The sequence below is a fragment of the Myxocyprinus asiaticus genome, chromosome 2 (genome assembly GCF_019703515.2).
Source record: "Myxocyprinus asiaticus isolate MX2 ecotype Aquarium Trade chromosome 2, UBuf_Myxa_2, whole genome shotgun sequence".
Taxonomy (NCBI): Eukaryota; Metazoa; Chordata; class Actinopteri; order Cypriniformes; family Catostomidae; genus Myxocyprinus; species Myxocyprinus asiaticus.
This window is the reverse complement of record NC_059345.1, coordinates 41,172,807-41,200,702: the sequence shown is the minus strand read 5'-3', so window position 1 is coordinate 41,200,702 and position 27,896 is coordinate 41,172,807. Positions and strand designations below refer to the sequence as shown.

The 27,896-nt window shown below is 41.7% G+C and overlaps 1 protein-coding gene across 3 annotated transcripts; it reads right to left on the bottom strand.

Annotated features, from left to right (window-relative positions):
• Positions 1-18,352: 18,352 nt before the first annotated feature.
• On the bottom strand, positions 18,353-23,400 carry LOC127453584 (leucine-rich repeat-containing protein 14-like). 3 transcript variants are annotated; one of them, XM_051720062.1, is made up of 4 exons: positions 23,349-23,400; positions 22,646-22,925; positions 19,743-20,630; positions 18,353-19,614 (listed from the first exon to the last, which is right to left on the bottom strand). In XM_051720062.1, exons 2-4 carry the CDS (start codon positions 22,921-22,923, stop codon positions 19,035-19,037), a joined length of 1,746 nt encoding a protein of 581 aa, XP_051576022.1. In that variant the 5' UTR covers positions 22,924-22,925; positions 23,349-23,400; the 3' UTR covers positions 18,353-19,034. The 3 variants fall into 3 exon arrangements, with proteins under 3 accessions (XP_051576022.1, XP_051576016.1, XP_051576031.1); XM_051720056.1 differs by having other exon boundaries at positions 18,354-19,614; positions 23,045-23,394; XM_051720071.1 differs by lacking the exon at positions 22,646-22,925 and having other exon boundaries at positions 18,354-19,614; positions 23,045-23,394.
• Positions 23,401-27,896: the final 4,496 nt, after the last annotated feature.

The window sequence follows — 27,896 nt, the reverse complement described above, 5'->3', positions numbered from 1 at the left end:
AGCCCCCCCACAAGCGGCTCCTGAAGCGAGGAGGCAGGCGATGCCAGGATCAGGTAGATGACCAGGGAACCAAGGAAACCAGAGTAGGTCAGGTGGACGGCCAGGAGACCAAGGGAGCCAGAGCAGGTCAGGTGGACGACCAGGAGACCAAGGGGACCAGAGCAGATCAGGCGGTTGGCCAGGAGGCCATCTCAGGGTAGGGACTGGATCAGAAGGCCTGGTTGATGACCACAGAGCTGAAACAGGGTCAGGAGGCCTGGGTGGTGACCCCAGATTGGAGACTGGAGCCATGGAAGACTCTGAGGGCAGAGCCGTGGTAGGCGGAGCTGTAGGAGGCTCGAGAGGCGAAGCCATGAAAGGCAGAGCCGTGGCAGGCTCGAAGGGTGAAGCCGTGGAAGGCGGAGCCATGGGAGACTCGAGACTAAGAGTCCAGGATGAGTGGGAAATGACCTCAGTGGTCATGGGCAGAGACTCGGAGACGACCTCCGTGGTCGTGGGCATGGACAGAGACTCGGATGCAAAAACCTCTCTCCTCCTCCGGGAGGCCGAAGTTGACGGTGCAGGCTCTGGGATGGACGAGGCTGGCAACACAAGCTCTGGGACAGACGAAGCCTCCAGCTCGTTGGCCGTGGCAGGCATGGGCTCGCTGGCCATGGCAGGCGTGGGCACTGACAATTTGTGGAAAAGGGTTTAAGTAGCCCTATGCGCCGATATCAGTGGTGGATAATTCAACTTGGAGACAAGGTTCATGAAGGACCTCAAGGCCTAGGCCGCGGAAGGCAAGATTATGACTTAGTGTGGAACCAACTCAGACTTGACCGGAACATAGTGTGGAGCAGACTCAAACTTGACTGGGACATGGAGTAGGCTGAGGTGTTACTGTGACCTGGCTTGAAGCAGGCTGTGGCGTTGCTGTGACATGGCGTGGAGCATTACTTTGAGGAGAATGCAGTTAATCTCCGGTGTCTTTCCCTCCTACTGGATGTTCAAACACAACACGAAATCGTTGGAGAATGTAACAGGATGAAGGGAATATTCTATCACCGTTCCACACCACTGCAATCCAATCTAACGCCTTACCAGTAAGCAGCGAACAAAGGAAATGCGGCTCCCATCAGTGGGGTATAGTGTGGGTTGTTGATTAACAAACCGGGAACATTGGAGCAGAAATCCCTTACATTTTGCTGGTGATCCATTGAATTTCACCACTAACCCACGCCTTTCCTGAGAATGTGCTAGGTGAGGCCAGGTAAGCTGCTGGATTGGATGACGAGGCTGAAGGGTTTGGTGTTGGTAAACGGAAGCTTTGCAAAGTTTTAACAAGCTCCTCTGTTAATGATGACAGCAGGTCAAGCTGTTGGTGGTGTACAGCCAAGACATCCGCTTGCGCTGAGACCTCAGTGGTGAGTCGCAGAAAAGCCACTGGATCGGTTTGTGGTGAAGTCTTCTGTAATAAGTCATCAGGGTTGAGATCCATGTGCAGCTTTAATCATAATAGACGTAGTAATACAGACAGGTAGGGGTTCAACCACCAGCAACAGTACTATCAAGGGAAATCCAGAGTAGTAGTAAATAAACAGGCAAGAGGTCAGGGCAGGCGACAGACAATCATAGGTTATATCCAGGAAATCAAGACAATAATAGTAGGCAGGCAGCAATGGGTCAAGACAGGGTAAACAGACCAGGATCATACACAGATAATACAGAAAACTCAGCGAATGCTTAGAAATGTCAGCCAGGGCAAAACAAGACTTCGCAATGACAGCCAGTGAGAGTGAGACTTAAATAGCTGAGTGAATTGGAAACAGGTGAACAGGTAATCATTGACAGGTATGGGGATTATGGGAAATGGAGTCCAGAGAGTTAAAGTCAATCTCCAAGTGGTGGAGCCATTTGGTGGTGAGTGGAGGAACAACAAAGACGGGATTCATGACAATATTAAACTGTTCACTCAAGCACAGCACATGAAAAGATTGGTCACATGACATGCAAAAGCTCACAGAATTTAAATGAAGAGTTGAATATATGGCATGAGAGTGACATTTCAGTTATGCAGGCAAAATCCCCCCAGATATGGTCATGAGAGTGTGTAGATAATTGATACAATTGTGTATGTAAAACATTAAGTTTTACTGAAACGTTTTCTTTTTTCAGGGAAATCACAATGTTGGTCTACTGTCCATTAAGGAGACTGAAGGTACTGCTTCAGATACAATAATTAAAGTGTGGGGACCAGACTAGGAGCTTCAAATGGCCTTTGTGGGACACACTGGTTAGACAAATTATGAAGTGTCTAAACCTTTAGTCTAATATGGCTGAAATTAATTAAATTCATGGACTCAAATACTTGATCAAATAATCAAACTGCTCAGCTACCATGTAAGAAATAATTTACGCTCAGCCGGTAATTATCGCAAAATAAACCCAGACTTATATCACCTTTTCTTTGGGTTTATTTTGCAATAATGACCATCTTATTACACCTCTACTTAATTACTAAATAAATAAATGGAGATTAAATATTGATTTGAGTTATGTTAATATGTGAGAAGAGACCATGGAGTGATGCAAGAGACATGAAACTAGCACAGCTTAGAAATACTCAGCGGTTTCTTGGGACAACATCAATTAATCAGTTTATCAATCATTATAGAAAAATTATTGACTGCAGAATGTTGCAATTAACCAATCAGAATCAAGTGTTCTGGAGAGAGCTGTGTAATAATGTTATTTAGCAGCTCATAAGACCTTTCTCAGTCAGTCTGGGAGGGGCCCTGGTAGGTCCTGTCCACCAAATCTTGGCCCCACCAAGCCCCTCTTCCTTCCCAGCTTGTGTACTTTGTATCCATGGAAACAGTGATGTCACAGTTGTTGTGGCCGAGACAGGTACAGTACTCACAAGGTTTAAAGCCAAAAAAAGAGTGAGGTGTGCTGATTACTGTGTGCCTAAGGAGATTTTATTGGTCCTCACGGAAGACGGGGTGGTAACAATCGCAAGTACATTGACTAATCCAGTTACAAAACTAGATGAGTGGCATGTGATAGTGCAATGTGATTGGTCAGATGGGAAAGTGGAGGAAAATAATCCTGCATGGCGTTATACAGTCACATTACAGATACACAAAGTGCAGAGGAACAATGGAGAACTATGCAAATGCAGAGACCACAGAGGCCAAAGAAGTTTAAACTTCTACCTGATGCAAAAAACAGGTTAGAATTTGTGGAGTGTGTGTGTGTGTGTGTGTGTGTGCTGTAGGTATTTGTTGATTCCATGTGGTAACCAGCAATGTTTCAATAGTAATCATAGTGCAATCCCTTTTAAAACATTTGGCATGTGGTCAGGGCCGTTTCTAGGCATAGGCAAACTAGGTGGTCACCTTTGTAAAAAAAAGAAAGAGAAGTATAGAGTTATGCGACTAATAATTCATGGACATGTTTGTCAGCTAACTGTTAAGATGTTAGCTAGCTTACGTTTGCAAGCTTATAAATCCATTCCTTGCTAATCAATAGCTAGCTACCTTTTATGTTTATCCTAGTGTGTTTTAATTGTAGGAGATAAATATGATTTTTACAAGTTTGTTTCAGTGTGGTTACATTTTGCTGTCTCCTATTTATGGTGTGTCTGTGTGTACGTGTCTTAAGTTTCTGGTTATACTGGGACATTGTGGGGTTGTGTGTCTGTACTCAATATGCATTCAGGCAAAGTCCATTACAGAACCCCTGCTCACAATAATCAAGACATCATCAGCATACAGGCATACCCTGACTGTGGCTACCTACTGACTGCAGGTGCACACAATCCACAAACTTACAGTCTTCACACACTCAACTACAGTACTTCATCAGACTGAACTCTCACATGCAAACAGACTACTTACTGATGATGATGATGATTTTGATTGCCATTTTGTTCAGGCAAAGATGAAGCTGTGTCAGTTTGGTGAGTGTTGCCATCTGCTCAACACTGTCTGAGTCTCCATTTCAGTGTGTTCTGTGATCTGCCTCCTCTTCTGATGGCACTGATGGGAACGCAACTAACCCTCTCCTTACAAGAACCTGAAAATGATACCTATAGCCTGGTGCAGTACAGCTTAGAGAGCCAGAGCCGATCCAACCACTCTTTTAAAGAAGACCCTCATATTAAAATCACAGGTCAGAGACTGTTGTGCCTAACGTAAACTCCACCTACAAGGTGCCATGCTTCAAGTGAATTACATCAGCCATCATACGATTTCCAATAGTACAAAAAGCATTTATTATACTCCACAAAACACATTTAGCAAACACTCTTATTGTCTGTTTAGCAAACACATTTAACACCTCTGCAAATTTGGCAAAAGGTGCACTGTACCACACTTTGACCCTCTTAGCATAATAAACAGTGTTTATGTGTCACTAGGGCTCTGTGCATGTCCACAGCTGTGTGTGTTTGCTTTGAGTAGCCAAGATGGGACTGTACAGATCTGGGATATGGAAAATCACTTCTCAGGTGAGGACTGGCACTACTTTTGTTTTTTGTTGTGTCTGTTACATAAGTTGTGTATATAGTGATTTATATGTTTGAAATTCAATTGTGGCAGCGGGGGCGAGGTCAAGCGTCCGTCCAGAGAGAGAGGAAGCTGTAAGGGCGCTTGCACCTGAGCTAGATTATGTCTAACACCTGTCTCTAATTCCAGTGAGCATGGGGAGAGCGGCATATAAGCAGCCACGCCACCAGCAGAGGGTGAGAGAGAGAGCCTGGCACAAGGAAGTCCATGGTGTCTGTGAAGCTGAGTTTATGAGTGTTCAAATCTGTGAAGCTGTAAGTGCTGAAGTTGCCAATTACAAATCTTACCTGTGCCAGGAGAAACCTGTTTCCTCCTTTCATTCTGCTGTGGACCCTTCTACATGAATATTACTGCAAAAATTTACATTGTGTTTTTGTTTATTTCAGGATTCTTGAGCTGAGTGTTTGGTGTACTGTGAAGAGTGGAGGCCTGCTGTTAGGGATCACTGGGGATCTCTACAGAATCCCCAGCACAACTTCTGCCTCAGGGCAGCAGGCTACAAGTACAACTTGCACTGTGTTATCAAAGGACATCACATTTATGTACAATTGCATTTCTTTTGGTTCTCTGAGAGATCATAATGTTAAATTGTAAACGTTGCACTGATGTGGCAAAGTTGTGTCCACCATCAGAATGATTGCTGACCCCCTCCTTTTTCACAGAGGGCCGCTTTCCCCACCACAGCTTAGTGAAGAGACTACATTCCCCTAACAAACAGGTTAGAGTATAAGTATTAACCTTCTGAGACCCTGCGTCCACATATGTGGGCATTACACTTTGGCTTCACTATAGGCTATGCTTTAATTTAATTTAAAGCAACTGATCTCAGTTCAGGAGACTCTAGGCTGTCATGAAAGGGTTCAACTTTCGTATGGAGTCCTGTAACAAAACAACATGGTGCTGATCTCCGCTAAGTTCTTGTATTTGGAGAAATGTCAACAGAACTACACCTGGTAAGAAACCGGAGTCATTTTTTACATTAAAACCTGTTTGAGTCAAGAGTAGAGTCTCTGTAGTTTCATCCGATATGCATTTTAAAAGATTAATCGACCTATCGCGAAACGGCACGCTGTTAAACACATTGACAATGTACGTGGACTGTAGGCTAATTTCCTTAAGAGATCTTATATTCACTGTGCATGATCACATTTGAGAATCAATGGATGTATCCAAAAACTGACTATAGCTTCAGAGAGTGTATACGAAGTTAGGATGAAAATAAGTTGCCTTTGAAACTTTTCTGAGACCAGTGCAGCGGACAGCACACTGGCAGTTAAGTTATTCCCTAATTTGGGAGCAAGGGTGCATCCTATAGCTCTCTATGCAGCTAAGTGCATTCACTTGTAAAATCTGACCAAGAGTTCAGTTTCAGGCTGCAGATGATGTTTGGACCACTCAACATGTTTGGCAGGTATGGGACAATGGTAATCAGTACATAGATTCAGAATTGTTCATGCAAAATCTTATTTTAACATTGTTTGTAGTGAATGGATGATGCTGGTCATTACTTTGAATCAGAATTATTTATCCTAATTTCTAATGTAATGTCTGTAAAATCTCAAACAATAAATAACCAACACTCCTGGAAACAAAAAAAACAAAAAATGGGGAATGTAAAATGCACACAGTCACGCTCTGGTCTCAGGAGGTTAAATACCTAAATGTGCCAGTTGTCTGTTAATCTATATAATACACTTCACTTTAAGATATTGTTTACTTCTGTTGCTTTTTTTTTTTTTTTATTACATAATTTTAGATGCTTTCCAATTATATGTATCGGCACTGGTACAGAGACAGGGTTATTAGCATGATCTTGCTCTACTTGTTCTCAGACCACACAGGCCCCACTAGGTTTCATTCCCCCCCACTCTGTGGTTTTAGGACAACTACAGCCTGATCAAGGTGGAGATTCTTATTCCCAATAGACCGGAGATTTCGGCATGACTTGGGGCATGACAAAGAAGCGGTGAGAGAGCTATTTCCTTATTTAAAAATCCTCATTTAAAACCATGAAAACCTGGGTATTTAGCTGTACATTAATTGCTTTGTGTTTTTGGTTTATTTATTTGTTGAAGATACAGTATCAGATGTGCCAGTTAATTGTTTCGGGTGATTTTCTTGTTTCTCAAAATTTAAGATCTCTTTATTTATTTGTTTTGAGCAACCTACATTAACAATGTTTTCTGTATATCCATATTGAGTGGGGAAAATAAGATGGATCAATAAATAATTGTATGAAAAACATGGTAAATAAAATTGTTGCAATGCATTAAATGCACACATGCAGTCTGAAGCGAAACCTGGGATAATGTTCCAGGCTTTTATTAACTTTGGGACCAATAATTTATACTTGAATTGCTACTACAGAAAATACAATGCAGTGTTTTCAAATACAAAACACTGAGTTGGTTTATTTGCAAACACTGCACATGTTTTCAATATAAGGAGATTTGAATATGCATATGTATTCTACAGTCACGGGAGGAACAGCATTTGGTTGGCGATCTGCTGAATTTAATGGGGTATCGGAGTCCCGTACAGCTTCAATACCGTCGTGAAGCTACTCGCCATATTAGCAGATAAAGAAGTTGATTTTCAGTAAGAAATAATGCACGTTTTACACAGTTCAGTCAAAATACAATTTACACTGCAGCTTTATATTCCGTGAGGTGAGGCCCTCCTGTGTATCTCAGTGAAATAATGTTTGTAAGGATTCATTGTTCTCTCTCTGCCAGGGGTTAGTTCTGTGTATGTTGCAGCGGTTGGGTGTGGATGAAACTGAACTGTGGTTATGTCCAGAATACGAGCCCTGGAACTCTCTGACCAAGGATCAGCCTAACCAGCACCACAGCCTTCGAGACATGGCCTTCCACTGGCTGCTTACCTGAACCAGAAAGTTCAAGGTGAGAAGCAGAGATGAAATGAGTAGGGATGTTTTTGGAAAAGGCAAAAACTGTAGGTCAGTGAATGAGCGTAAATAAGGTATGAACCCATAAACGGTGCATCCGCACCAATTCTAACAGCTATCAGGATTATCAGCTGATTAGACTAGTGTTGGATATGGGCCACATTTCCAAGGTCATGTGAACAACCAAACAGAAAATTGGGATTTGACCAGAAAATCAGAATTGGGCACTTTGTCTTGCATCTCAAAGCAAAAATATGCATTGTTCACATGCACAGTGGGTCAGTATTCCTGCAAGGTGAAAGAATAAGAGTATGCTCAAATATTTCTGCTCTGTGCAGAAGCAAACAGACTCTGCCTCCAACAGAGGGCAGGAAGGTCTTTGTGCCTTCTAGCTTACATCGGTATGTTATACTGATATTCAGTTATTAAAGGGACACTTACTGGTTTTGTCTATTGAATATTTTAAGTCAACATATCTAAATGCTGTTGAGTAAGATGAGGTGTCCTCTGCTTTTTTTTTAGGCTGTATAGGGTTAAACAGTTTCAAGTGAAAACAGTTGAAAACAGTCACTACTTGCAGACAGTTCCGGAAAAACACCGTTCCTTTCTCTACTCTGTCATTTCAAAACATGTGAAGCATTCACAAAGGCCAACACTGAATATAAATGAACAAATTCATTCAATTTCTAATTAATTTTCAGCATATGTACACACACCTGTTAGCAAAATGCTATCGTTTATTTAATTAATTACGCTCCGTTTCTGGACATCCATCATAGCCAGACTGTAACTGTGGATAATGTAAGTAAAAAGAGCACAAATTATTCCAAACTTTTTTTTTCAAACGGATGTTCCTATGTCAGTCCTTCTGTTGGCAGCCGATGGAAGCAGCAGCATCTAGGACTGGAGCGCTTTGCGAGTGGTTTCTGATCATAACATTTCCGTTTAAGAAAACTTTAGTTTCGCTTGATTATTAGGATAACCATTAACTGCACACGTTGTCCGGGAAATTTTAAAGACATCTTGCAACATTTTAAAAAGAATCTAACTGCATGACACGCAAGCAGTGACCGGCTACACACAAAACGCCACATCGCACTTCCGCTAGCCAACCGGAAATTCCGCCCACTTTGCAAAATACAGTGGACTCGCTGAGAATATTGTGGATGCAGCATCTAGGAGAGACATACGGTATGTCTAGGATACGGGAGCCTCAAGGTTAGAGTATATTAATGAAAATTCTCATTTACTCACCCTCATGCCATCCCAGATGTGACTTTCTTCTGCAAAACCCAAATAAGGATTTTTAGAAGAATATTTCAGCTCTGTAGGTCCACACAATGCAAGTGAATGGTAACCAAAACTTTGTAGATCCAGAAAGCACACAAAGACAGCATAGAAGTAATCCATGACTCCAGTGGTTTAAAACATCTTCTGAAGCGATCTAATAGAGTTTGGATGAGAACAGACCAAAATGTAACTCCTTTTTTTACTGTTCATCTTGCCATTAGAGTCATTGCACTTCCCAGCGCTTGATGCATGCACAGTGTTAGATGTCGCTAGAAATTGCAGTCAAACTTGAAACAATGGTCACTAGAGAGACTGCTGATGACAATTTGAGTTTTAATTTGGTCTAATATCATCCAAAACCATTTGGATTGCTTCAGAAGACATGGATTAAACTCCTGGAGTGTTATGGATTACTTTTGCTACCTTTTTTATGTGCTTTTTGGATCTTCAAAGTTTTGGTCACTATTCACTTGCATTGTATGGACTTACAGAGCTGAGATACTCTTAAAAATCTTCATTTGTGTTCTGCAGAAGAAAGTCATACACATCTGGGATGGCATGAGGGTGAGTAGATGAGAACATTATTTTTGAGTGAACTAATCCTTTACGCATTCAAACTGTAGTTGTTGCAATCTACACCTGTGGAACTTAAAAGATGTTACAGATTTCTTTAATGTTCCCCTCAAAGAAAGAATAAGAAAATGAATCTTTAACTCCAACTCTTTGCATTTTTGTACTGACAGTACTATTTTACTATCATTTTGCTTATGCCATGCATCTTCCTTATACATCAACAGGGCTTTTGCTGACACCATTACCATCAGTGTAGGCAGGGGCGACATGGGCAGTTGCCCAGAGCGGCATCTTGCGGGGGGGGCGGCACGAGGCACCCACACAGACACATCCCCCCCCCCATGGGGTCATGTTGAAGCGGGTCGCCCAGGGTGCCCTAGAAACTAGAACCACTACTGATTACCATATAGACCACAGTTTATGGGTTTTACACAGTTCCTATCTCTACCAATGGCTCATGTCACACTTTCTTCGTCCCCCCCTTTCCCTGGATTATCACTACTTAAAAAAATAAAAAACACCCCACAGATACTACTTCCTGCAACACTTTTACATACAGTTGTTCTCAAAAGTTTGTATACCCTGGCAGAAATTGTGAAATTTTGGCATTGATTTTGAAAATATGACTCATGCAAAAAAAAAACTCTTAAGGATAGTGATCATATGAAGCCATTTATTATCACATAGTAGTTTGGCTCCTTTTTAAATCACAATGATAACAGAAATCACCCAAATGGCCCTGATCAGAAGTTTACATACCCTTGAATGTTTGGCCTTGTTACAGACACACAAGGTGACACAGGTTTAAATGGCAATTAAAAGTTCATTTCCCACACCTGTGGCTTTTTAAATTGCAATTTGTGTCTGTGTATAAATAGTCAATGAGTGTGTTAGCTCTCACGTGGATGCACTGAGCAGGCTAGATACTGAGCCATGGGGAGCAGAAAAAAACTGTCAAAAGACCTGCGTAACAAGGTAATGGAACTTTATAAAGATGGAAAAGGATATAAAAATATATCCAAAGCCTTGAAAATGCCAGTCAGTACTGTTCAATCACTTATTAAAAAGTGGAAAATTCGGGGATCTCTTGATGCCAAGGTCAGGTAGACCAAGAAAGATTCAGCCACGACTGCCAGATGAATTGTTTGGGATACAAAGAAAAACCCACAGGTAACCTCAGGAGAAATGCAGGCTGCTCTGGAAAAAAGATGGTGTGGTTGTTCAGTAAGAAGTACAGCAGTCGTTGCTCATGCACAAGATGCTCACACTTTTTCAATAAAGAGCTCTTCTCCACTTCAAAGCCCACACATTATGCACAACCACTTCCCAGTGGTGAGTGGCACATTATATCATAAAATGAACAAGCCAAACTGCCCTCTGTCCCGTTACGTGGACGCATGGTGAACCCTTACAGACATTTCCGACTGTGTGCTAAAAACGATCTAACGTGGTTATATGATCCAATTTGCACGTCGACCACCCATTTCAATGGTGTTCTGTCTTCCACGGTTCCGTCCGAAGATGCACCGGTTTTACAAGCCGAAACCCACAATCTTCTCAAAGAACACAATAGAGATTGTTCCAAATTGTCCAGCTCACAAAAGGTTTTACAGCTGCCATTTTCCTGTCCCAAAGAAAGATGGCAGGCTTCGGCCAATTTTTAGATCTGAGACATTTGAATCAGCACTTGCAAAGCGCACTTTCAAAATAATTACTCAAAATGGATCTTATCGCACATCCGCCCACGCGATTGGTTTGCGTTGATGGATCTGAAAGATGCGTATTTTCATGTACAAACTGTATCACATCAGGATGTTTTCAAGATTCATGTTTGAGGGAACTGCGTATCAATTCAAAGTCCTGCACTTCAGACTGTCCCTGGCTTCTCGCACGTTCACGAAGTGCATCGATGTGGTACTCGCCCCTCTGAAAGCGAGCAGCATGCGCATTTTGAACTACCTCGATGATTAGCTATTACTGGCCCAATCAGAGTCTCTGTTATGCCAGCACAGGGACTTATTGCTCCAACATCTGAACAGCCTGGGCCTCAATGTCAACTGGGCAAGGAGCACGCTCTTCCCCTAGCCAACAAATCTCCTTTTTGTGAGTCTGTCTCAACTCCATGAGCGAGCGTGCACATTTCACAAGCGAGTGTGTTCGGGCCATTCTCCAGTGTTTGTCTCGGCTTCAGTGGAAGTGTTCTCGGTTCAAACTGAGAACACTTCCACTGAAGCAGTTTCAAAAAGCACTGGGGCTTATGGCGGCGGCATTAGGTGTTTTACACGAGACCTCTTCAGTACTGGTTCAAGCACCATGTGCCACGACATGCCTCGCGCCAAGGGTGTATGTGCATCGCTGCATCTCGCTGCTGCCTAGCTGCTCTAGCACCTTGGACAGCTTCTGCCAGTAATGTGTCATGCTGGGGCAGATTTTCAGGTGGAAAGTGGTGACCACGGATGCTTCCAATGCAGGTTGGGGTGCAGTGTGCGACAAACACCCAGCTTTCCCAGGCACATCAACTGCCTGGGACTGTCGGCTGTTTTCCTAGCCTTTAAGGCTTTTCAATCCGAAATAGCGAATTATCATGTTCTGATTCAGAACGCCCAACGTCCCCTCTGGTACTCCAAGTCCAAGGCTCTGCTAGGAGTGGATGCAATGGCCCACAAATGGCCTGTGAAATGCAAATCCGCATTTCCCCCAGTGTGCCTCTTTCACGCTGTCATATGTAAAGTCCAAGAGGACAAGGAAGCAATTCTATTGGTTGCACTGAAGTGGCCCAATCAGTCCTGGCTTCCAGAAATGATAGAGATTCTAGACGGTCCTCCATGGGAAATACCACTGAGGGATCTCCTCTCTTAAGCACGGGGCACATTCTGGCATCCCCAGCCCAAGCTGTGGAACCTGCACGTGTGGCCCCTGAACAGAACACGCTAAATGTGCCAGAACTGACTCGGTCGGTTATGAACACCATTTTACAGGCTAGAGCGGCATCTACGAGACGCCTTTTTATGCACTGAAATGGAATGTGATCACTAATTGGTGCTTTTCACGAAGCAAAGACTCTGTGAACTGCCCCATACCTTAAACACTTACATTTCTTCAAGAGCGATTGGACGCAGGGCTTGCTCCGTCAACGTTCAAAGTTTATGTGGTGACTATATCTGCGCATCATGCACCTGAAGCCGGCACCGCTATAGGCAAACATGATTTAATCAAATTTCTTTAGGGGAGCGAGGCGGCTAAATCCCCCTTGCCTTGCTACAGTCTGGACTTGGGACCTAACTTTTGGTCCTAAAACCGCTCGCGGGGCCCTCCTTCGAGCCTCTGGACTCTGAATTGCGTTTTGCTTTCTCTTAAGACTGTATTGCTGCTGGCTTTGGCCTCGGTAAAATGTGTCTGATTTTGCAGGCACTGTCAGTTGACAATTCATCTGTGGATTTTGGTCTGGGTCTTTCAAAAGGCTATGTGCCTAAGGGCATGGTTAAAACCTTCAGAGCACAGGTGGTTCACCTTCAAGCCTTTTTCCTTCCATTTAATTTGGATGAGGTACAGTCCTTGCATTTTGTTATGCCCTGTGTGAGTGCTACACACATACGTTGAGCGCACCTGCCAGTTCAGACTGCCTGACCAGCTCTTTGTGTGCTATTGAGGACACACGAAAGCAATGTCGGTCTCGAAGCAGAGACTCCCACTGAATCATTGATGCGATTTGCCCTGGCTTACGAGTCGCAGGGGGGCGAATTGCCCAATTGGTGTTAAAGCACACTCAACTAGAGGCATGGCCTCTTCATGGGCATGGACGAACAGTGTGTCCTTACAAGACATGTTTTGCAGCAGGATGGTCTTCTCAAAACACATACGCATGGTTTTGCAACCTAGATGTAATGTCTCTCTCCTCGCAAGTCCTCTGTCTAGAGCTCTTGCTATTTCGATGGTCAAACATATACTTATGCCCCTCTTTTTAAATACGGGCTCCCCATCATTTTACACAACTGCCTGCATTCAGGCTGTTGTAATTTCCCATAAAGTTACAAGCACTTTCATTATAAATATAACTTCCTTCCCGAAGGTGTTAATTCATACTATATGACTATAGTTCATTTATCAGTTCTGAGTGTTCCCCCTCCTGGCTCACAATGAGGGTCATTCACTTGCGGCATACTCATGTCGGTTGCCGTCCCACAGGACTACAGCATCTTTTTTTTTCCCTCTGTGGGAGGGTTATGTCATGTAGTGCAGCGTGATGGGACTCTGTTCCCCATAGCGTCAGCTTAGTGACTCAATGTCAAGGGAACTGAATCGTAAGGGAATATCTCGGTTACGTATGTAACCTTGGTTCCCTGAGATGAAGGGAATGAGACTCACTATACACAGAGTTTTTTGAGGTGCTAGCGATGTGCTCTTTGTCCTTCAGTCAGAAAATTCTGAGGAATGGTGTTTGCGTGACTGCTTTTATACCAGACAGCTTCGCGCCTGAAAGGGCAGGGCTTAAACCCCATAGCCAATCTTAGAATTGGCGTTACTGTAAAAGGGTTTCAACTTGGTCATGTAGAAGGACACTCCCCATAAAATCAGCTTAATGATGCAATGTCTCGTTTCCTTCATCTCGGTGAACCAAGGTTACATATGTAACGGAGATGTTTTATTTTTTTATGGTTAATGTTCAAACCTTGTTTCCTCAACTGTCAGCTGTTATAAATTATAGATTTAATAAATGGTATGTAAATAATATTATTCAGGAACTGTATCTAAAATTAATAACAGGCAATAAATAAATACTAATAAAACAAGCTGGAAAAATTGACATTTTATTCATTTTAATATCCTATATATTTTGTATGTGTCAAGGTTCAACACTGGACGACGCACCCTGGAAAGTGCAGTTAGATAGCGGCTCTTCAGCATGAAACCTAAGCAGTAATTTAACAATTTTCTCTCGTGTAAATGTCAACATCATCATATGTCTTAAGTATTGAAGTCTGTCACGCAAAACATTAGCTTTTTTTTTTTTAATATCCCCTTTTTCGGAATGCCCAATTCCCACTACTTACTATGTCCTCGTAGTGGCACGGTTACTCATCTCAATCCAGGTGATGGAGGACAAGTCTTAGTTGTCTCCGCTTCAGAGACCGTCAATCTGTACATCTTATCACATGGCTTGCTGTGCATGAGACCACGGAGACTCCCAGCACGTGGAGGCTCATGCTACTCTCCGTGATGCATGCACAACTTACCACGCACCCCACTGAGAGAGAGAACCACTTAATCACGACCATGAGGAGGTTACCCCATATGACTCTACCCTCCCTAACAAGCCAATTTGGTTGCTTAGGAGACATGGCTGGAGTCACTCAGCACACCCTGGATTCAAACTCATGACTCCAGGGGTGGTAGTCAATGTCAATACTTGCTGAGTTACCCAGGCCCCCTGCTCATTGATGTCATTAAATATTATTCTGCTTTTTTTTTTTTTTTTTTTTTTTATTCCAACCGTTACTCCTGGTCGGAGGCTGTTGTAAATATTTAGTTTATATGTAGGGTTACGTTCTACCCAAGATTAATGGTGCAAAGCTTATATATTTAGTAGTCCATGAATTGTGACTTAGCCTAGTTGTGGCGTAAATGGGCACTAAGTTGTAGCTGGTGCAACCGGCCCCTGAATACTTATGTGAATGTGATATTTCAGTTTTTTATTTTTAATAAATTTGCTAAGTTATCAAAAATCTGTTTTTTGCTTTATGGGGTATGGAGTGAAGATTAATGTGAGAGAAATTAAAGCATTTTAGCATAAGGCTGCAACATAGCAAAATGTGAAAAAATGAAGGGGTCTAAATACTTTCTGAATGCACTGCATGTAAAGCACTCTTGGATAACTTCTCCCTGGAGAAGTACTGTATGTACAAAAGAAATAATCACTTTCCCCTTGCTCTCTCTGTCAGGGCTTCTGGGGGTGTATTACAGAAACATCCTATCTTTAGACTACTATTTTATCTGTTTGGTAACCATGGAAATTTCAGTTAGGATCTCATTTAGGACAAAAGATATTACAGAGTAACATTTCCTAAGTGCATTGTTTTAAATTGAGTTAGGATTTGCTTCTGTAATATGAATTTGTGAAATCCTTAGTTGACTGATCAGATCTTAAGAGTTAAGTTCCCTTTCATAGGAACTCGAGATGTGTAATCGCATTGGGACACACCACTAGTGTCATGTGGTCTGAAGCCCTTGTACAATCACGCCAATTTATTGGCTAGTGGCGCTTACGTGATGCCCCTAGGGAGCTATGTCACAGGCTTCATAAAAGCGCTTGCTTTGGCACCATCGAGTCAGATTTTCTGTTCTTCAGTGCATGATCTCATCTGGCCCGTGTTGTACCTTTTGAGTCACATTGAAGCAAGGATCATTATTATTCTCCCTTTTTGAATGGCAACACAGGATGGTATTTCAGAAGTGCTTGCCTCCGTGCACGTGGTTCATCATCGGTGAAGATTCCCACGACGTGCGTCACCTGTCTGGGGTTTCGCCACACAGAGGCCGCGTTTGAGGGTTCGGATTGCCCACAGTGCAATTTAATGTACGTCAGGATGCTTCATGAAAGGCTTGCCTCCTTCGGAAATTCGGTCAGACCACGTGCTGGTGCAGGCCGTGTGTCTGCCAGTGACACGTGGCTGTGTGACTCGTGGGAATCCGACACGGACGCAGGGGAGATGGGATCTGAGCAGCAGGCTGACCTTCGGTTTTCTGTCACTCTCCCCGGATCCGGCTAGACATTCTCCTGTGGAGTTTACATGTGGGCATTTGCATCCTAGCCCTGAGGCCCACACAGCGGATTCCTTCGGCGATGAGGACGCCATATCTATGGAGGTGTCAGATTCCGAGGATCTCGCCAGCGGCCAGGCCGAAGCCTTGCCTCCTAGCGGTCGGATTTCCAGACATTTAGTAACTTATTCGGTGTTGCTGGAGGTTATTACACATGCAGTGGAAAAAATTGCATCTGGATTGGCCAGATGAAGCGCAGGCAGAGGATTGATTCCCACATGACGGTCGTGTCCGCGTAGGCATTTGGATGTTGAACCGGCCCCTTCTGTCAACATCCCTGCTGAACATAAAGTCCAGGGTGCTCATCTTTTATTTCTAGATACAATAAGGGCAAAAACATCATCAAATTCCCTTCAACCAGCCACAATATTGGAGGTGCGAAGGTTTCCTTCCGCTGGTTCTGGGGCAGCCACCAAAAGTAAGCCAAGCGTGCCATCTGATGGTTACAGGTCATGCTGCAGGCAGGAGTCATGCATTAATCCCTCTGTCTGCTCTTCTATTGGCTTGGCAGCAGCTGAAGGGCATTTTGAACTGGGTACTTTGAACGATAAAGCATAGTTATGTAATTAAATTCAGGCAAACTCCAGTGTTCAGTGGGGTTGTTCTGACAGACGTTTCTGTCTGGGAAGTCCCGTTTTTGATTCGGGAAATTCATTCTCTCTTAGAAAAAGGGGCAATAGAGGAGATTCCACCGGTTTTTATAGCCGTTATTTTCTGGTCCCGAAAAAAGATGGTGGCTTGTCTCATTCTGGATTTGGGATGTTTGAATTCCACTCTAATGAAATGTCAATTCAGAATGCTAAACGCAGAAGCAAATAATGTCACAAGTGCAGCCGGGGGACTGGTTTGTAACAATAGATTTGAAGGACGCTTATTTCCTCTTCAAAGTTACGCATGAGTGCTACCGAAATCCGTTACCATGGAAACGGACCCGCCTTTTGATGTTGGCCGTTCCGTTGGGACAGATGTGTTGCCACAATGTTATAATGACAGACACCTCCTCCACGGGTTGGGGCGCTGTATACAAGGGTTGTCCAGCCTACAGGGTTTGGACAGGCCAGCGGCAATTTTGGCGCACAAACTGTCTGATGTTCGGTGTTGCTGGCGTTAAAGATTTTCCTCCCGGAGATTCAGGGCAGCCATGTCCTCATCCAGTCGGACAACAGGACGGTGGTGTCCTACATAAATCGCCAGGGAGGAGTGCATTCTCATGCCATGTTGAGGCCGGCATGTTGCATTCTTCTATGGGCATGGGACAATGTGCTCTCTCGACAAGCTGTGCATGTCCCGGGCTGGTTGAATTTGAGGGCGGATCTCCTGTCCAGACAGGGCTTGATGCCCGGAGAGTGGACATTACATCCTCAGCCATACTAGCCAGTGGCATAAGTCAGAGCAGTTGTTTGTGTGCTTTTGGTGGCCGCAACAGAGGTGTTTCGTTGTCCAAGCAAAGACTCTCATTGGCTTACTGATGCAATTTCACGTGCTTGCAAAGCGCGCGGTTTACCTTCGCCTTCGGGTATCCTCATGGGCTTTGGCTACAGGTGTGTCCTTGGAGGACATTTGTATGGCGGCAAGATGGTCCTCCTCTGCATACATTTTGATAATTTTATAATCTGGATGAGGGTTTGACTCCTACTTCCAAGGTTCTCTTTGTTGGAACAGGAGTAAAATTTTCTGTTTTATTCAGACGCTTTAGCTCGTTGTGCACCGCTATACGCTTGCCAAATGGGCGTAGACAGCTGGCAGCTACTGTTCGCATGGCATGAATGTATATTGTTCCCAATGTGATTATACAGCTCGAGTTTCAAGGAAAGGGAACGTGGGTTCTCTGAGTGGGAACGAGAAGCTGCGTAAGTTGGCCACACTCTCGCAGCTGCATAGATTTTCTGCAGGAAGGCACGAGCCTAACTCGATGGCGCCAAAGCGAGCACTTTTATGGAGCCCATGACGTAGCTCCCTAGGGGTGTCACTTAAGCGGCACCAGCCAATAAATTGGCGATTTTACAAGGGCTTCAGACAACGTGACACTCAGAACATGTACCAATGCATTACGCAGCGTCTCGTTCCCACTCAGGGAACCAGGGTTATGTTTCACATAACCGAGACGTTATCTGAAATATGCCCCCTGGTTCCTGTCTACCAGTGGCTTGTGACTCACTTTCTCTGTTCCACCTTAAATCTTCAATACATAATGAATAATTGCTTAGTCCCAGCTAATTACATTTAACAATGATGTTTATGAACAGTTTAGGTTTCTGTTTATTTGGAAGGGGGGATACATAGATGCTGGTTTTTGAGGAGAAATCCATATCAGTTTGGGAAGTGAAAGTACACTTACTGTAACCCAAATCCCACTTTGGCACATTTTACAAGTGCACCTAGCTCAGCTTCTACCAAAAGACGTTGACAATTAAGACTGTGCCATTAAAGACAGTGAAGCGGAGTATTAAGAAACCAGTTTCACATTACAGCACCATATCATCATCCTCTATATATGAAGATTCATACAAAGTTCAAACAGATTGCTAATATTGGATTGCTTTGAATCTACCCTCAATGATCAATAGTTCTGAAGGACTTATAAAGTAAAAAAGACAAACTCTGGACACAGTTCTCTTCAGTATGATGCAAAGCATTAGAACAAAAATTAAAAATATTCTATGAAAGCTGCATATAATGTAATGCTAAGGTTTTGACTCACCAGGTGTTTAAAATTATTATAAGAGCTAGGATTTGTTATTAATGAGAAATTCTTGGCAATGAGGAAAAACATTCCACAATTTAATAAGCTGACACTGCTAGTTTGAACATGATTTTGATTGTCAACCACTTGTTCTGAGGGCCCTGGAAGATTTCCAGCATTTTATAGCAGAGATGCACACTTGTGCACAAACACTCTAATCATCCAATGCCAAGTCTGGGCTATAGTTCAGGAGGTCTGATGTCACAAGAAGGTCACGTGAACGCCCTCTTGAGCTCAGAACTTCATCCAACAACCTCAGCGTCAAGTTCCTGCCCTCTGCCTCCTCAAGCAGAGGCCAGCCCAGCAGCTGAGCACTGGAGGGGAGAGCCGGCAGACCAGGCTCATATTCCTCTAGAGGATTGGGATAGAGCAGCAGACGAAGGGAACGGAAGCCAGCAGCTGTACGGGCCAAGGAAAGCAGCCCCATCCTGGAGAGCGGGTTTAAGGCCAGTCTTAAGCTACGCAAAGCCCGGCAGCAGGACAGGGAAGGGAGAAGTGCTTCGAGGAGAGAGTCTGAGAGGCCACAACCACATAGTGAAAGCTGGGTGAGAGTGCTTTCAGCTTGACCTAAGAGACGGCACAGAGAGGGCAGGGAGGATTCATCAAGCCAGTTCTCACTCAGGTCAAGTTCTCTCAGGAATGGAGCATGCTGGCTGCATGAGAGGTAGGCCAGGTCGGTGGAGGTCAGGCACAGGTATGGCAGCTCCAGCACCTCCAGAGGCTGGGAAAGAGAGCTAAAAAAACAAACAATAAAAACAATTATCAATACCTCCCCACCAAACAAGCAGAAGCATGCATGTGGTACCTTTGCATGGATGCATGAGCATAACAAACACATGCATAACCCCATGCGTAGATATACCTGAGAAGCAAATGCAGATGTCCTGGCAGTCGGAGTGCAGTCAGACATAATCTCTTAAGTTTCTTCAGTGAACCCAGCCCTTTAGACATGTCTTGAAGTGCCTCCTGCTGGCCAGGCTGTGTGCGTTGCAAGTCCAAGTTACAGTAATGCAGCCTCAGAGAGTGGAGCTGAGGGAAGGGAGCTAACAATGGAAGTAGCATTGCCAGGCCAGACACTCCAAGGCTGGAGTAGCGGATGTCCACACCAAGTAGATCATGCTGAGGCAAGAGGCCCAATAAGGAAGCTATGGAAGGTGCAGAGAGTTCCTCCACACAGAGGAAGCAGCATTCGAGCCGCAGAGGGCCTGGGTGACTAAGGGCATCGCGGACACGCTCCCAGGAACGGGAATTGACAAAAACGTCAGCTCTGACATGGACAACCACTACCTGGTCCCAGTCTTGGTCAGAGAAACCATTACTGTTATTATTGCTGGTGTTTGATTTTAACTCCGATGAAGACTTTCCCCTCTGGATCTCCATCCTTCTCCTGACACCCTTCACTGAGTCATCTTCTGGTAACAGCACTTGTTCATGACAAACAGTGCCCTCTCCTTCATTACTTCTGCACTCGATCTTTCCTACCTCCTCTTCTTTGTGTCCTTCCTCACTGTCCTTCCCATGCCCTATTGTGCCCCGGTCCCGTTTGATAGTGCCACCCCTCTCACGTTCTGCTTCCAGCCCTCTTTTTCTCTCTCTTTCTCCATCTCTCCTGTGAGCCCTGGAGGCTGCAGCTCGAGCTTGTAGCACCATTGAGCAAAGGGCAACAGTGAGGGACCATCCACCCATTGAATCTTCAACCCTCCCATTCTCACACTGAAGTCCACTAAGACCCAGCACCTGCAGGCAACACCTGGCAAGGGAATGAGAGAATGTAAATAAGGCTTAAAGGAATGGTCAGAGTTCAATACAAGTTAAGCTTAATTGGCAGAATTTGTGGTATGCTTCATAAAATAATTTTGAATCAAAAACAAGCAGAAAACTTTGTTAAAGCACTTACAATGGAAGTGAAAGGGGCTAGTCCATAAACATTTACAAAGTTTCAAAAACACAGTTTCAAAAGTATAGCCACAAGATGTAAACATTATACATGTTACCATGATTTTAGTGTCATGAAATCGCGTACTAACCATATGTGTAAAGTTATCCAATAAAAATGTAACAATTTGTTGTCATGACAGTGTAAACCATGTAATCTGGTATCACAATTTATGCATTGAATATACAGGTATATTTAGACAAAAAGCAATTATTTGTAAAATTGTAGCATTTTTTTTTTAAACCACTTGTGCTGAAGGGTAAGATTTTGAAATTATGCCACAATGACCTTACAGTCAAACCTGAAAATAGTGTGCAGCTCCCACACCTAAGCGTAAACTTTCTCACAGTGGGGTCAGACTAAGACTTTGATCTGACCTTGAAGTGTCTATTTGTGTGTGTGTGAGCTCTGCATTGAGGATGTGTTATAGTCTTCTGCATTGTGGCTGAATGATTTTTATTTGACAATGTATACAAGTAAAGGAAGATCTGCACTCTGGAAATATGTTACAAAAAATATAGGTTCTTTATTGTTTAAAACCCAGCAGCAGGGTAATAAAAACAGACGTTTCGCCCCAAGGCCTTCTTCAATGTATACAAAGTGTAACAAAATTTTGTGCAGTCTTACCCATTCATTTTTTGTGTGTATGTGGGCATGTTCTGCATTGTGGATGTTTTATAGTCTCAGCCCTTCATTTATGTGCTTGTTTTCTGCATTGTGTCTGATTTATTGATTGTTATTTGACAAACTGCTCTGTGTTATATGTGCCCTTCAAGTGGACTCGTAAATGTCGTAATTACGAGTTCCGAGCACATGAACGATCAAGCGAAGTCAGAAGTTCAAGTAGGAAACTCTGAATTCTATCTAGATGATACCCAAGTTTCTGAGTTGGGAGGAGTCCTAAACTTTCAACATGGCAAAGGAAAGTACTGTTTCTGTAGTAAATGACAGGTTTTGTTGTTTTCTAAATACAGCTAATTGTTAGCACTTGCCATTTTGGTCATATTCATTTTTGTATATCAGCAACCATTCTATGCATGTTGTAGATTTTTACACCATGAAAATAGCTTGTATTTGACAAAGTCCATTATTGTCAGCAGGCTAACAGAGTAATACGTATTATGGTGTCCAAACAAAAGTTCTTCAAGAAATATGTATGAATGAACCTGGCGTCGTCCATGTTTCCAGTTGTTTCCGACAACAAAGCACTTGAACACGACGTACTCGTAATTACCACTTCAGAAGTGGGAAGTAGGATAATTCCCATAGCACATAAAGGCAGCAGTAGTCCCACTCATTTGATTCCTGTGGTGGATCAAATTTGACATGAATAGAACGAACGTCTGGGGGACTGATTGATAAAACCACCAAGGCTAGTCGAATATAGTGATTTTTTTATTTTTATTTTTTTGTATGTTCAGGTGGCAAGTTTAAGAAAAGTCACCACGCCTTTTTCATCAAAAATGACCCGAACAGTGATTAAGGGTTAACTGAGCTTAAAGTGTTTTGAACCCAGAACATTCCTTAAAAAAAATTAAAGATAGACTTGATAAGCAACACACACACGAGATAGAAAGACTGAAGAATAACATGAAACAAGACAGAACTTTTTCCAGTTTTATCCCAGTGAAATCAGTTGCACAGTGCATTTTGTTTCCTTTTTGTTAGCTAAATATTTCTTATGAAGTCCCATAAAAAGTTTTTATTTTCCTCACATTCACATGCTTAGATTTTGTTATTATATTCGTATATGCTTTCTAGAATGTTCATTTGTCATAATACACGTGCCTTAAAACATCTAACCTTTAGAGACCTATCAAGACACGTACCTCTTGTCCGTCAGTCCCCTGACCACAGCCAGCAGCAGCGCCTGAACGCAAAGCCGGTTCGGAGGGCACTGGTCTAGTTTTCTGCTGCCTACAACGGTCAGTGTCCGCTCGGGCCACCGCTGGACGAGCTCACCGACGGCTAGAGGTCGGCACTGAGCGAAGGCAGCGTCCAGCAGCGGTCGGTAGAGCTCTCTCGGCACACAACTTAACCAACACGGCGATGAGCTGAGGTCATTCATCACCTCCCGAGCGCACAGGTTCACCAAAGACAGAACCATATCTGCTCAAATGTTTATTCAGACAGTACCGGAGATTGTTACTTATGTGACAAACAACAAACAAACCATACAACATTACAGCATGCTGATTAAATAACAAGATACTAAAGCACGGCCAAACCTTTGTTTCTCCCCAAGGCTCCTCGGTGTTTGTAGAGCAGCTACACAATTATCTCCATCATCACACTGTTATCCTGCATGCTAACTAAATCTTATGTGTAATTAGACTGGATAAACAGACTGTCGAAATGTCGTGAATGTCTATTAATACTTAATATAGCATTTAATATGATCCACCTTTGGCGGATGGCAAATACCTAATAAAGAGCTAGAGAACAAGTTGAACATGAACAACGATCAATTAAAAATACTACACTAGATTTTGGTAATTGTTGCTGAAGTGTAATGAGTAAAGAATTGTTTACATTTCTAGAATGTTTTCCATGTTGCTTGCTGTTTTCGACTGAAGATAGTCGCCCTTTGATGACGCAATAAAGACTTTATTTGGCGCCGTAGTAGGGCAATGGGGAGCAAAGTTTTTGTAAAAGAATTTGGGCAATATCTTACATTGATTAAAACAGTTGTCTAAAACAAAAAATCTTTGAAAACGTTGTAACCCTTTTAATGTCTTGTAATTCTTTAAAGTCCTCTAAAATCCTTCTATGGCGCACACACACACACACACTTGCGTGTAAATAAATAAATAAAATAAAATGTGTGCCTGTTAGACGATACCAGTGCCACCTTGTGTTTCCCTCAATTTAAGTGTACTCATTTTGCAGTTGTACTACGATCGAAAAAAAATGTATTTTTATTGGATATTGTTGAAGCAACAAGACATGACCAAATAAGCTTGTTTTGGGGGTTAAACGGCCCCCCAACAAACGCATCATGAGAGAGCAAGATATGCATTTAGCATTTCACCATTTTTAAAATTTCAGTCATTTTGTTATTTCAAATAACAACATATTTTTCTACTTTTCGTCGTGGTAACGTTACTGATTACTTTGTGACAACCGGAAAAGTTTTTTTTTTTTTTTTTTTTTTTTTTTTTTTTTTTTTTTTTTTTTTTTAATTTTTTTTTTTTTTTTTAATGCTTTATTGATTCAATGCCACAAGAACAAGAGGTATTACATATCCACATAATCAAATTAACATTAGCTGCCAGAGAGAGAGAAAAAATAAAGGAAGAAAATTACATAAATTTCAATGCTTTCAGAGCATTACATGTTTTCAGTGCTTTTTTGTTTTTTGTTTGTTCCAAGAGGTTTACATATAATTTAAAGTCATTTATAAAATGTGCAAAATTTGGTTTACATTGAGCCCACTTCTTTTTATGTATATGGAATTTTCCTAACAAAATAAACAAATGTATAATATGTTGTTCTTTACAATTCAAATTTTCTTTTTCTGTATAAAAAAGTACATCAGATATACAAATTTCTATCATACACTCCATTTTTCTTTTAATATAAAATTCCAAATCCTTCCAAAATAATCTTGAGGACAACCGGAAAAGTGAAATTCCTGGATTCTGTGGCAGTTCGTCATGATGACGTTGCGGCAACGTCGAGGATCAATAGACCTTTATCACTGACTGTGATGACGCGTTTCCGCCTTATTATGAGCGTAAATCTCGCATTTATTTTTTTTTAAAAATATTATAAATGTTTTAAATATTGAATGTCAATTTATAACATTATGCTTGTGTTATATTACCCTGGAATTAGTATTAAAAAAAAAAAAAAAAAATGAATTACCACAGCTGCAATTTGGCATCTTCTCCCATTTTACTGTCTTAATCCGCTCTCTTTCTATTTTTTCCTCTTCTGGAAAGTCTTTTAAATGTAATAGTGGATTTTTTCTTTTGCTCTTGGAGCAAATGGGTAAGTGAAAATAATATTTGCTGTCGAAGTTTACCCTGCAAACTTTTACTTCCGCTTTCCAAAACCCAGATTGTGAAAAAGGTCAATAGTTGTTTATTGGTAACCAGTTGGTAATTTTTGCTTTTAATGATTATTCTATGGGCGGACATGCAGTATTCTAACCTAATTTATGTCCTCATTTGCCCAACAATTTAGAGGCTATTTAAACAGTTGTGTGTATGAATAATGAATGCAGATCCAAAGTTAATGTACTTCATTTATTTTGACAGAGAACAGAGAAAAAAATGCAACAGTAAAAGAAATTGAGACCTATTGCACCAGAATTGAAACAAAATTACAAGGCTAAATGACTTTTATACTTAGACCAGCTTAACACCTAATGCCTTTGAATTACAGTTGTTAATTTAAAGCAATTTTAAGGATATATAAAAATGGTAAATGACTTCATTACAATATAATCTTTAGATCTAATTTTTTTTTCAATAAATAATTATATTAAATTGTAGAAAAAAATGAAAATGAATCCGTTAGCAAAAAATTATATAATTTATTTTATATTATGTATAGCCTACCTTTATTTTAACAAATAGCATCAAACATATTTACATACATAAAAGCTTATCCTGTATAATACACTTCTGTTAAAAACAATTGCCATACAGTTAGCGGACATTTCAGGTGATTGATGCTGCCAAATAATCACAGATGCAAAAATATGAACAGAACTTCAACTAGAAGGTAATAATGTCACTTAACCAATCTGATGGTGCAGCTGCTGTCTTCTCCTCTGCTAACAACAGCTTTTATGTATTTAGCGTCTTTCCAGAGTTCAAGGAACCCATACACACAATATTTCAGTAAAATGTTTAATAAAAGCTGTTTATTTGTTGTGAAGTAATACGTGTTTTACCTCAGAAAAACAGACGGTCCTGTCAGACGGTTCCGTTGTGCGCACGCAGAGTTCAGATGATGCGCGTGCTCGTGCTGTTATTTTACAGTATGTATTGTGTATTTACCATACATCACTATATTAAAACATCATTGTTTATGCGTATCATGTTAAATAGGTTTTAACTTTGCGAAAAGCAACACATTCTATCTTCAGATAGATTTTATTTTTCTATGTTGCGACTGGAGGCGTTTTATTCATTTTAAATAGCAAATTCTGGTCATCAAAACACATTGCAAAGTTATTGTGGTTTCAATTTGTTATTGTGTAAATATGTAGGCACTTGATTTATGCACATTTTGTGGATGTCTCCCAACAGATCTATTTCAAATCACATTTTTTCTTTTTCTTTTTTCTTGGATTTGACATGCAGGCTCTTATATTGTGCAGAGGATTCAGAATATTTAATGTACAAATAATTAATCATGAAATCCTAATTAGTATGTAAACATTTTTGTTTTATAATTTTGTAAGATTTCATGTCCACTCAGTCATCCAAATAAATTGAACAAAACCAAAAAGGACGAATAAATTACGTAACTGGTACATGTGTTAGCAGTGATGTTTCAGCTGGCAACATTTACTTTAACCCTAACTGATGCGGTGTGTAGCTTCTCATTTCTTAAACAAGTGGAAAATGTTCCAGAAGGGGCAAATTAGTGACCTGCATCAAGAAAAGAAAACTAAGGAGATTGCTGAAATCACTGGAATTGTGTTAAGAACTGTCTAACGCATTATTAAAACCTGGAAGGATACTGGTGAACCGTCAGCTTCGCAGAAGAAATGTGGTCAAACAAATCTTGAATGATCGTGACAGGAGATCACTAAAACACTTGAAGTCACATTGTAAAAAATCGACAGTAGAACTCATGGCTATGTTTACTAGTGAAAGTAAGAGCATTTCCACATGCACAGTGCAACAAGAATTTGCAGGATTGGGGTTAAACAGCTGTGTGGCCACAAGAAAGTCACTTGTGAGGCTAATTGAAAAAAAAAAACTACAATTTACTAGGGAGCATAAAGATTGGACTGTGGAGCAATGGAAAAAGGTCATGTGGTCTGATGAGTCCAAATTTACCCTATTCCAAAGTGATGGGTGTGTCAGGGTAAGAAGGGAAGCGCATGAAGCAATACACCCGTCATGAATAGTGCCCACTGTACAAGTCTCTGGAGGCAGTGTTATGATCTGCGGCTGCTTCAGTTGGTCAGGTCTAGACTCAGCAACATTATGCGGCAATAAAATGAAGTCAGTGGACTAACTGAATGTACTGAATGACCAGGTTATCCCATCAGTGGATTTTTTTCTTCCCTGACGGCACGGGTATATTCCAGGACGACAATGCCAAGACTCATCTGGCTCAAATTGTGAAAGAGTGGTTCAGGGAGCAAGAGGAATCATTTTCACACATGAATTGGCCGCCACAGAGTCCTGACCTTAACCCCATTGAAAATCTTTGGGATGTGCTGAAGACTTTACGGATTGGATTGACTCTCCCGTCATCAATACAAGATCTCGGCCAAAAATTAATGCAACTCTGACGGAAAGAAATATTTTGACAACCGTAATCAAAACTAAAGGCAGTCCAACCACATATTAGAGTATGCAAGTTATTTTTAATTTTTTTTGGCCAGCCAGTGTAATAAAGGGACAAAATGAAATCTAAGAGGAGTCCTTTCCATCCAGGGGCCCTTTGTCTCCTGTAAGTAGCATAATATCTATGATCTAATTAAATAAAATATACCTCTTAGGTAGCATTACAATTAAACCTTTATATGTGGAGCTCAGGTTTAAATACCAAATTAGGTATAATAGTTGAACAAGTACTGAAAAATTCAGGTAGATGCTTTGAGATAAAGAGATACAAATTAATATTGTACAGGCAGACCTTTGGAACAACCTATGGTTTAGTGACCTTCATGTATTGCCCCTACCTGTGGTTGAACGTGTTGTTTAGGAAGCTAAACAAAGATAAATAAATGTAAAGACACAATCCCAACTAGCAGCAAAGAACTTTGTTTCTCTTCGTTGTTAGTCCTACTGCAGTATTTGGATTACTGTCTTTAAAATACAATTGTCAACAAAATGTGGAAGATTACAAGTATCAAATAGATGTCAAGTAAAAACAAATGACAGCTGG